General features: G+C 41.3%; 1 protein-coding gene across 1 annotated transcript in view; it reads left to right on the top strand.

The window, feature by feature from the left end:
* The window catches only part of tafa4b (TAFA chemokine like family member 4b), a 144,954-nt gene that overhangs the window by 118,251 nt on the left and 14,370 nt on the right, over window positions 1-12,333 (top strand). Inside the window, exon 3 of the mRNA XM_067998281.1 lies at window positions 10,317-10,445. Coding sequence (XP_067854382.1) covers window positions 10,317-10,445 — 129 coding nt within the window. The remainder of the gene's footprint in view (window positions 1-10,316; window positions 10,446-12,333) is intronic.

Here is a 12,333-nt window from a genome sequence, read left to right as displayed (position 1 = left end):
AATAACAATCAGGACAAATTGTCCCCCTGGTGTGTTCTAAGTATACTTTAAATTTGAATTCTATAGTTCTTGAGATTTATTTAAAACTGTTGTCATACTTTGCATTAAAATATATAGGGAATCATTTTTGCAGGTGTTACATGACAGGAACTGTGTACAGTATGAAAACTGTAAACGGTATTTCATGGTGGATTTAAGCCATGGTATTTGATTCATAATTAATGGAAATTAAAATGATAAAATGCAGTCATCAACATTTTTTTGGTCAGTTAGTATATTTTATTGTACATTCTCAAACAAATGTTTTTTTATGTTGGTGTTTGAGGTAATCTAAGGTCAAGTTCAATTACAAAAGGTGTAGTCAGTCAATCAGATTTGACATTGAACCAATAGTCGCCAGGGACATTAGGTCAGATTTCTAGAGAGGAGTGGGTACTCGTGGTGATGTCCGACACAGCCGAGTCCACCACCAACATGACAGAGTGAGCAATTTATTTTAATAAGGGGAAAATCTGAAGTTGGCGTCACATTTAAAAAAAAATCAATTTGTACCTGGTGTGAAAATATGGGCTCGATTTAAACTTCTGGGCGGGAACGCGGTAAAGCGAGCAGCCAGCCTGTCCAGGAGCAGTGTCAGGGAGGCCTGGCAAATTTTAACGGCTGGGCCTCAATAACGTGCCCTTGCCAACTTCCTGAACAAAGTGGCCGGGTGGTCAGTGGGATGCGGCTACCCAGTCATTAAAATCAGGCGGTAGGAGGCCGGGGAACGGTCTTGGACGCAAGATTATTCAAAAAAATGCTTCAACTAACGAAATGTTCTACATAGGAATATAGAAACAGGAGTAGGCCATTCAGCCCCTTGAGAGCCTGTTCTGTCCTTCAATTAGACCATGGCTATCTGCACCTCAACTCCATTTACCTGCCTTTTCTTCAAAGCCCTTGGTACTTTCACCTAACAAAAATTTATCGTTCTCAGTCTTGAAAAATTAAATTGACTTAGCATCCACAGTCTTTTGGGGGGGAGAGAATTCCAGATTTCCACCAATGTAGGTTTAACTTGATGTATTTTATAATCTGCAAAACTAAAAGGCATTGTCTTCTTGACAAAGTGCTTAGTCATGAGATATGATCAGATAAAGAAGGCCCTTTAACCATTTGATCATATCCTTTCAGAATAACGACCCCGTGTTCCCATTACAGCTCAAAGTTTTGGTAAGCCTGCTGCTATGGAGTCTGTGTACATGTAGACGGATCCCTGCTCCTGTGGAATCTGTGTACCTATAGAGGACTACCTGCTTCTCCAGAGCCTTGGTGCATATAGATGAGTATTTGTTCCTGTAGAGTCTTGTGTGCATGTAGGGAACTCTGTACTTCTGCAGTCTGAATGCATGTAGAGGGGTCCTTGTCCCTGTAGAGTTGGTGTGTGTGTAGAGGGTTCCCCTTTTTTTTATTCATTCGTGGGATGTGGGCGTCGCTGGCGAGGCCAGCATTTATTGCCCATCCCTAATTGCCCTTGAGAAGGTGGTGGTGAGCCGCCTTCTTGAACCGCTGCATTCCGTGTGGTGAAGGTTCTCTCACAGTGCTGTTAGGAAGGGAGTTCCAGGATTTTGACCCAGCGACTATGAAGGAACGGCGATATATTTCCAAGTCGGGATGGTGTGTGACTTGGAGGGGAATGTGCAGGTGGTGGTGTTCCCAAATGCCTGCTGCCCTTGTCCTTCTAGGTGGTAGAGGTCACGGGTTTGGAAGGTGCTGTCGAAGAAGCCTTAGCAAGTTGCTGTAATGCATCCTGTGGATAGGAACATAGGAACATAGGAACAGGAGTAGGCCATTCAGCCCCTCGTGCCTGCTCTGCCATTTGATAAGATCATGGCTGATCTGTGATCTAACTCCATATACCTGCCTTTGGCCCATATCCCTTAATACCTTTGGTTGCCAAAAAGCTATCTATCTCACATTTAAATTTAGCAATTGAGCTAGTATCAATTGCCGTTTGTGGAAGAGAGTTCCAAACTTCTACCATCCTTTGTGTGTAGAAATGTTTTCTAATCTCGCTCCTGAAAGGTCTGGCTCTAATTTTTAGACTGTGCCCCCAACTCCTAGAATCCCCAACCAGCGGAAATAGTTTCTCTCTATCCACCCTATCTGTTCCCCTTAATATCTTGTAAACGTCGATCAGATCACCCCTTAACCTTCGAAACTCCAGAGAATACAACCCCAATTTGTGTAATCTCTCTTCGTAACTTAACCCTTGAAGTCCGGGTATCATTCTAGTAAACCTACGCTGCACTCCCTCCAAGGCCAATCTGTCCTTCCGAAGGTACGGTGCCCAGAACTGCTCACAGTACTCCAGATGTGGTCTAACCAGTGTTTTGTATAGCTGCAGCATAACTTCTGCCCCCTTGTACTGTAGTTCTCTAGATATAAAGACCAACATTCCATTTGCCTTCTTGATTATTTTCTGCACCTATTCATGACGCTTCAATGATCTATGTACCTGAACCCCTAAGTCCCTTTGGACATCCACTGTTTTTAACTTTTTACCATTTAGAAAGTACCCTGTTCTATCCTTTTTTGATCCAAAGTGGATGACCTCACATTTGTCTACATTGAATTCCATTTGCCACAGTTTTGCCCATTCACCTAATCTATCAATATCCCTTTGTAATTTTATGTTTTCATCTACACTGCTTACAATGCCACCAATCTTTGTGTCATCGGCAAACTTAGATATGAGACTTTCTATGCCTTCATCTAAGTCGTTAATAAATATTGTGAATAATTGAGGCCCCAAGACAGATCCCTGCGGGACTCCACTAGTCACATCCTGCCAATGTGAGTACCTTCCCATTATCCCTACTCTCTGTCGCCTTTCGCTCAGCCAACTTCCTAACCAAGTCCGTACTTTTCCCTCGATTTCATGGGCTTCTATCTTATCTAACAGTCTCTAATGTGGGACCTTATCAAATGCCTTCTGGAAGTCCATATAAATAACATCCATTGACATTCCCCTGTCCACTACTTTAGTCACCTCTTCAAAAAATTCAGTCATGTTTGTCAGGCACGACCTACCTTTCACAAATCCATGCTGGCTCTCTCTGATTAACTGAAAATTCTCGAGGCGTTCAGTCACCCTATCCTTAATTATAGACTCCAGCATTTTCCCCACAACAGATGTTAGGCTAACTGGTCTATAATTCCCCGGTTTCCCTCCCTCTCCTTTCTTAAAAAGCGGAGTGACATGTGCAAGTGCCAGGCAATGACCATCTTCAGCCACAGTGCGTCAGTGGTGAATGTTTAGGGTGGTGGATGGGGTGCCAATCAAGCGGGCTGCTTTGCCCTGGATGGTGTCGAGCTTCTTGAGTGTTGTTGGAGCTGCACTCATCCAGGCAAGTGGAGAGTATTCCATCACACTCCTGACTTGTGCCTTGTAGATGGTGGAAAGGCTTTGGGGAGTCAGGAAGTGAGTCACTCGCCCCAGAATACCTAGCCTCTGACCTGCTCTTGTAGCCACAGTATTTATGTGGCTGGTCCAGTTAAGTTTCTGGTCAATGGTGACCCCTAGGATGTTGATGGTGGGGGATTCGGCGATGGTAATGCCGTTGAATGTCAAGGTGAGGTGGTTAGACTCTCTCTTGTTGGAGATGGTCATTGCCTGGCACTTGTTTGGCGTGAATGTTACTTGCTCCTGTAGAAGCTGTGTGTATGTAGAGGATTCCTTGTTCTTGTAGAATCTGTGTTCATGTTGAGAGACCCTTGTTCTATAGGGGAGGGGAAGACCCAGGGGAGCTGTCCATCATTTCCAACACAATGAAGTAATGTGATTATGTATCTTCAAGGGATATACATCACATTGTCTATTTGTAAATAGATAAACGCATGTGCTAAACACCTTTTCATGAAGATAGTGTCCCTTTAGAAATGTTGTGTGCTGGAACTGAAGAACATATTCTCAAAGTGGAAATAGAAAATCAGCATCGGTACAGTTAAAAAGCAGGGACAGTTAAAATATAGGACAGTTCTTTTAAAAGGAAATTGGCAGCTAAAGGAATAGCTCTTTGATACTCCAAACGTCAGGAAAACACCACAGCCCTTGTAGTCCTATCACAAGAGAGCACATGGAGCCTAAGCATATATTTTCCTTGGAAATACTACTACACTTTTTAGATTAGATTTGTGCTCAAAATTATGAGAACAGATGATCCGAATTGAGACTGAGAACAAAATGATGTTTCATGTAATCTATTACACCTTTAAAGACCTGGCTTGGATCCTAACCAAGAACATGCCTACTTACTAATAAGTTGTCAGCACGATTAAAAGTCTTTCAGGTAAAGCTAAAAATTTGGAAAGTGATCTGAATGATCACATTAAATTTTTCAAAATATCATGATCGCTGATGACATTGTACTGTGAAACTTTGAGAAGGTCAGATCTTTTCAGTGTTTCACATCATTATTTTTCAATGGAGCTTCATACCAAAATGATCAAATGCACATGGTGAGATTGAAAGTTCATTTGTCGCCTTTTGAAATACCTTATAAGACAATTTTCCAGTATGTATACAGAGGGATGCAAAATGATGTGATTGAATGATTGCTGCTTATACATTGCAGAGTCTGGGGAAAGTGACCTAGGTACGTCACTCTTTCACATTTATATTCGAATAGTGCATCTAGTGTGAATCAGCTGCAAATTGGATCCTGGTATATTGTGCACGCGTAGCCTGCCTGTGACAGTTTGGTCAGTGAGCATGTGTAAATTATTGATGTCATGACATCACTACAATGAATCACTATGCACATCTATGCTTTGACATCATGTTGTTGTGTTATGATGTCACTACAAGGTTTGAGTTGCTGCTGCAACAGTGGGCTCAAAAAGACTGGTGACAATCAGGAAGACCCAATAAAATGTGGGCAGCTGGTCCTAAAAATTCTGTTGACTTTGGCTTGTGGTTGTCGACATCTGCCCAAGACCTGTGCATTGGGAACTAGTGGCACAGAGCAATATAAAAGCAGTTTAAATCGTAGCACCACTGATCATGTTTACTCCTCCAAGTATTGTTTTCTTTTAGTACATAGAAAATGAAAACATTTTCAAGCATCACAAAAATTAACACTGCAAATGGTAATTTTAACATAACTAACCTGGCAAAAAGCTGACATAATTGGATTGGCCGCTCTTTTTACGTTCCGACTAAGTGGGGTCCCGTATCCTGCCGCCAACATGAGTAGGCAGCTGAGGGGGGCCTCACTGAACAAGTTACATAAGCTGTCATCAGGAGGGAGGACAGCATTATGACGAAGGACTCTGGCCACGCCACTTGTGCTGGATCCTGGATCTGAGTGCCCACTGATCAGTAAGAGAACTAACCTGATGGTATCATTTAGGTTCTACAGACCTTGACCCTGAATTTCTTGAAAGTTGCTTTCCATCATTCACTCCAAGCTGTTCCCTGAAGACCACTGGTGAAAGCATCCACATTGCATGCACTGACTGGTCTGGAGGCTTCTCTATTAGGGGAGATAGTGCAGATGTTTCTGGTGCTGACACTTGCTCCAGATCATATTGAATTGTGTTGAATCCTTCTTGGATATTGACACTGAGAATATCATTGGACACCGCCATGATCCCTGCTGCTTGCCTTAGGACCTCCTAATAGTCCTCAGTGCTTCCACGCAAGTGTGATGCTCATTCAGCATTCTTTTTAAAGTGGGGCCTCAGAAATCTGAGTCCACAGGCTCTAGAGCTAGGAGATGATTTCCTGTAGATCCTCTGCTTCCTATTGTCAGTTCCCATTTTTACCTTTGACTTATCTGGTGTTCTTGTGTGTTGTGTCTCACCCAGTGCACAACCCTCATCAGAACTATATACAACAGCAGCAACAACTTGCATTTATATAGTGCCTTTAACTTAGTAAAATGCCCCAAGGCGCATCACAAGAGCGTTATCAGACACAATTTGACACCGAGCCACATAAAGAAATATTAAGACAGGTGACCAAAAGCTTGGTCAAAGATGTAGGTTTTAAGGAGTGTCTTAAAGGAGGAGAGAGAGGTAGAGAGGTGGAGAGCTTTAGGGAGGGAATTCCAGAGCTTAGGGCTTATGCAGCTGAAGGCATGGCCACCAATGGTTGGGCGATGAAAATCAGGGAGTACAAGAGGCCAGAATTGGTGGAACGCAGAGATCACAGAGGGTTGTACGGCTGGAGGAGATTTATTTTTTATTCGTTCATGGGATGTGGGCTTCGTTGGCAAGGCCAGCATTTATTGCCCATCCCTAATTGCCCTTGAGAAGGTGGTGATGAGCCGCCTTCTTGATCCGCTGCAGTCCGTGTGGTGAAGGTTCTCCCACAGTGCTGTTAGGAAGGGAGTTCCAGGATTTTGACCCAGCGACGATGAAGAAACGCCAATATATTTCCAAGTCGGGATGGTGTGTGACTTGGAGGGGAATTTGCAGGTGGTGTTGTTCCCATATGCCTGCTGCCCTTGTCCTTCTAGGTGGTAGAGGTCGCAGATTTGGGAAGTGCTGTCGAAGAAGCCTTGGCGAGTTGCTGCAGTGCATCCTGTAGATGGTTCACACAGCAGCCACGGTGCGCTAGTGGTGATGGGAGTGAATGTTTAGGGTGGTGGATGGGGTGCCAATCAAGCGGGCTGCTTTGTCCTGGATGGTGTCGAGCTTCTTGAGTGTTGTTGGAGCTGCACTCATCCAGGCAAGTGGAGAGTATTCCATCACACTCCTGACTTATGCCTTGTAGATGGCGGAAAGGCTTTGGGGAGTCAGGAGGTGAGTCACTCGCCCCAGAATACCCAGCCTCTGACCTGCTCTTGTAGCCACAGTATTTATGTGGCTGGTCCAGTTAAAGTTTCTGGTCAGTGGTGACCCCCAGGATGTTGATCGCCCCTCGCCCCTCCCTACAGATGTTGGGAGAGACGAGGCCAGGCTAGGATGAGAATTTTAAATTTGATGCGTTGGTCGACCAGGAGTCAATGTAGGTCAGCGAGCACAGGTGTGATGGGTGTATTAGACTTGGTGCGAGTTAGGATATGGGCAGCATAGCTTTGGATGAGCTGAAATTTATGGAGGGTGGAAAGTGGGAGGCCGGTCGGGAGGATATTGGAATAAATGAGTGTGCAGGTAACAAAAGCGTGGACGAGGGTTTCAGCAGCAGATCGGATGAGGCAGGGGTGGAAACTGGGAATATTACGAAGGTGGCAGTAGGCAGTCTTGGTGATAGAGAGGATATTGGGTCAGAAGCTCAGCTCAGGGTCAAATAGAATGCTGAGGTTGCGAACAGTCTATTTCAACCTGAGACAGTGACCAGGGAGGGGGATGGAGTCGGTGGCTGGGTCTATGTCCCCAGGTCGATTTCTTGGCCATGGTGTTTAAAACCAGCTATATTAAAAGGTGACACCCTTGGCCAAACTTGATACAGATGTTGTGAAGTTTTGTTTGATTGTCTCCCAGGCAATAGGCTTGAGAGAGGTACAGCACACATAATTCAAATATAAACAATGGTGCGTGATTGGGTCACTGATCTCAATGATTGTCAGCTCCTTTTAAACTGCACTGATAACTAATCAAATCCATAAATGCTTATTCAGTTGGTTTAGAACATTTACAGAGCTACATCAGATGTTTAGATCACACGGTTGGTAAGGCTTTTAGTAGAAAAGAATAACTTTATATAAAGGTTAACTAAGATAACAGTTTAGCATAGAAATTATGAACAATTATTAATTTCATTTTGAGGAGCCAGTTTAGTATATCTGTTGTAGATATATATATGCATTATATTACTGTTTATTCACTTGCTCATCTATTGATCAGTAAATTTGCTTGATAATCTGAAATTAGGTATTAGGTCTGATGCTGCGATCCTCTGCCACCAATTGAATATATGAATAAGATCTTATTGAGGCATCAGATAGGTTCAATAGCCAAAGAAAACATTAAAGAAGGGCTTTCTGGATATTATTCTCGGAACTTTATTTAAAAACTTACCTAGGCTTCAGGTTAGTTGAAGATAGCCTTAAGACCATGAAGAATTAAGAACCCATCTATTAGAGTAATCTAAACAAAAACTGAAGTATCCAGGATAAGAAGGGCAGAAGAACATAAAATGTAAAACCACCATTAATTTTCCCTTTGCCAAAATGAAATTTACTTTTTCAGTGCTGAATTATTAGCATTTAAAGATTATAGTATCATAGTATGTTTCAGCACAGAAGGCGGGCATTCGGGAAAGAGCTATCCAATTAGTCCCCCTCCCTTGCTCTTCCCCATAACCCTGTCATTTTTTTCCCTTCAAGTATTTATCCGATTCCCTTTTGAAAGTTATTATTGAATCTGCTTTCAGACAGTGCATTCCAGATCATAACAACTCTCTAAAAAAAATGTTTCCTCATGTCTCCTCTGGTTCTTTTGCCGATCATCTTAAATCTGTGCCTTCTGGTTACAGACCCTTCTGCCACTGGAAACAGTTTCTTCTTATTTACCCTATCAAAACTGTTCATGATTTTGAACACCGCTATCAAATCTCGTCTTAACCTTCTCTGTTCTAAGCAGAACAATCCCAGCTTCTCTAGTCTCTCCACATAATTGAAGTCCCTCATCCCAGGTACCATTCCAGTAAATCTCTTCTGCACCCTCTCCAAGGCCTTGACATCCTTCCTAAAGTGTGGTGCCCAGAATTGAACACAATACTCCATCTGAGGCCTAACCAATGTTTTATAAAGGTTTAGCATAATTTCCTTGCTTTTGTACTCTATGCCTCTAATAATAAAGCCCAGGATCCCATATGCTTTTTTAACAGCCTTCTCAAATTGTCCTGCCACTTTCAAAGATTTGTGTACATACACCCCCAGGTCTTTCTGTTCCTGCACTCCCTTTAAAAATTTACCATGTAGTTTATATGGCCTCTCCTTATTCTTCCTACCAAAATATATCACTTCACACTTCTCTGCGTTAAATTTCATCTGTCATGTGCCTGCACATTTCACCAGTCTGTCTATGTCCTCCTGAAGTCTGTTACTATCCGCCATGTTGTTTACTACATTCCTGAGATTTGTGTCATCTGCAAACTTTGAAATTATTCCCTGTATAGCCAAGTCCAGGTCGTTAATATATATCAAAAAGATCTGTGTTAAATTGCCGGAAACCACAAATGTGGAAATCACACTGAGTATACTTTCCTTTTGAAATCTCTTTGAACAGGGGAGACTGCATTTTTCACAAGGTGAATGTGGAGCTCTATTTCCATTAATACCATTATATAAAGGTGAAAAGATAATTACTTAATTTAGGATGTGAAATCTGACATTATCACTGATGAACTCTAATGGGGTCTGGTAATGGTTCTTTCACTTTAGTTTGGCACCAGACTAAACAAATCCTTTATTGTTAAAATACTTAGTAATGTGCTCCTTTCTGTTCAATACTTCTTCAATTATTACTGGAAGAATTGAGTCCCATTTAAATAAAAGACACACAGAGTGAACCACATCTCACAGGAATTCCCTCACTTCTGTAACCTGCAAAAAAAAAGCTTCTACTGACATGCAAAGAAATAGCAGGACAGCTGCTGCATATTTCATTCATATCAGTCTCTACTTCACCCTCAATTTTCTTCACGTTTGTATATCATTAACTATAAAATGCTTGTACTTCTATTTAACTGTTCTATGATCACAAATTCAGGTCCCAGCAAAAGATGATACTGTGACTCATTTACCAATATATCTTCTAACTTTTCCCAGAGTTGAGTCGGGGCATTACTGGGGGGGTGGGAGGTTTTCTATGGTGGGAAAATGTCTTCCTTTCATTGAATTGTATATTCTGGGGATTGAGATTCCACAAGAGTCCATTGAGAGTCAAAGCTGAAGGAAGTTGCTGCAGAGATGTGCAGGAATGAAGACAAGAATGGGGAAGGGGAGCGAAATTAAAACCAAAGAGGTTTACACCCTATAAATGAATGTATTAGTGGAATGGTAGAGACACTTCATTTCGCAGTAACTGGAGAACCTGCTGGAACTCAAGTAATCTCACTTATAAGTATGACCCATTTACCTTGGTTAGAACCATAAGCCTAGTAAATGGAGCTTAAAAGCCCAGTCATAAAAATAAATTGACCTTAACAGTCAGACAATGAAGTAAATTATACTAAATAGCTACTCTGTTTAAGGTTCTGTCTATAACTGAAATAATGAAATCTAAGCCATTTCATTTGTTTTATGCTGTTTGTAAGCATAACAGGGTCATTTGTTAGTTACCCATCACTAATCTAGAATCGGTTTCTTTCAATTCTTTTCTAGCCTCCATCGTGATGCAGAAGTGGTGGTGCCATATGACTCCTTGCCTAGAGGGTGAGGAATGCAAGGTACTTCCAGACCTTTCCGGATGGTCCTGCAGCAGTGGTAACAAGGTCAAAACCACCAAGGCAAGTAAATTTAATTAGCAGCCAGTCTTATTGTAAACTGATCTTAAGAGCCAAGTCATAAAACAATTCTCCTAAACATTCTGCTCTATTACCGAAATAATAAAAAACAACGCTGTCACCTTCTGTCTGTTCTCTTCATAGAAATAACAGTGTTCAGCATCAGAATGTTCATGGCTATATTTGTCTACCATGAATAATTTATTCAGACTCATTTATGATATTGCCCAGATTTCCAAAGGAAAACTGTGTAAAACAAACGGTGTGAACATAAGCTTTAGTAAAATATTAGTACTGATAAAAGATAAATTTATAATTTGGAGAGTTTATGAAGCTATCCAAATAGCAACAGTCAATATTTAATTTGACATTTTACCACAAATTGTACAATTTTGTTTCAGGTAAATAAAATCCAATAAAACCTCAGAAATAGTCGATGTCGGAAAATGAAGCTAACCCTAAAATGTAGTGAATCCTCATTGAATCAAAAATAATAATTGTTTACAAAAAGTAGCACAATATATCTATAATCACAATCCCCTCGGTCAACAGCTTGACTATTCATGTTGGAATTTAACCAGCTTATTCCTTCTGGAAAGGCCATAATATAGTCTTACTTTATTGATTCTAGTTCATCTATCTTTATTATCATGTATTACACGTTAGTAAAGACGGGGGAGGAAGCACAGAATACAATTAGCATATATTTTGCATACTATAATATATTACAATATCGTTATACACCTATTTTAGAATTAATATAGTACAATGGAAGCTAATAGGTAATATGAAAATAGACAGTAGTTCCAGCGATAAAACTGTTAATGAAAACAGTTTGTATCTCATTCCTTAACTCAGGATGTGCAGTGAAATGAATCCATGTTACTGATGATTGGTATGTCATTAGGCTTGCTTTTGTTTCTGCTATTAATGTTACCTGAATATATGTACTGTCCTTGTACAGAGTCATTTCTTTAAAGATAAAATCTAATATTGGAAAAATAAACAGAATCATTTTTGTTATGTAAACTTATGATCAGCGGCTGGTGTCCTTTTAGACAGGTGAGCATGCCTCACCAAGCCAGTTTGTACCCATGGCAATGGGGCCTTCACGCATGCACCTATACCTTTTACCCGGTAATCCGCCTGCCATGTTTGGGGCGTTGAAATGGCAAAGAAACAAAAGAACCGACTGCACCGAGAGCTACCTGACCATTAAAAGGTGGAAATATCAGGCCCTCTGAGTTTGAGACACAGCTATAGCTTTCACTCTGGAAGTCTAGGTGAGGCAGTGCCTCACTTGTCTGACCTGACGAGCCGCATCTGCTGATGATAGCCCATATAATTCTGTTTCATGGTGGCATTCCCGCCAGTCTCCAAGATGTAGTACCTTGATTCTGTATCCAGAGGCCAATGAGTGCTCTGTAAACAAGCTATTTCAACCTGACACTTTCATTGTGAATAGTATTTCGAATATTATTATACATTTGTGTGGGCGCACAGTGGGTTAGCACAGTGGCCTTTCATTGATTTCAGTCCATTCCAAATTGATGGAATGAAAGTCTCTTTTAACTGTTGATTGTACTGGTTGTGGTGAACTGAATTTGGACAGTCTGAACTCAGTCCTTGTGGGCATGGGCCTTCAGCACAAAACAGCCTGTAGTTTCAGGCCTTTGATTTTAGGTTTATTTTTTCCAGGATTTGGCTCAAAATATTGGGTGAGGTCAGCTGCAAGTGAATACATCCTTTTTGGATCAAAAATAAAACAAAGTGTTTGTAATCAGAAAACCTAGGGGTGAATTTCAGTGAGGTTTCTCCAACTGTAACTTCAGTGGGAGATCTGTAGAAACCCTGGAAAAAAGGAGTAAATTCTGTTTACATTGTTCATCCAGGAT

This window comes from Heptranchias perlo, chromosome 17, assembly GCF_035084215.1.
Source record: "Heptranchias perlo isolate sHepPer1 chromosome 17, sHepPer1.hap1, whole genome shotgun sequence".
NCBI classification, from domain to species: domain Eukaryota; kingdom Metazoa; phylum Chordata; class Chondrichthyes; order Hexanchiformes; family Hexanchidae; genus Heptranchias; species Heptranchias perlo.
The sequence above is the reverse complement of the archived record's forward strand: the minus strand, read 5'-3'. Positions and strand labels throughout refer to the sequence as shown.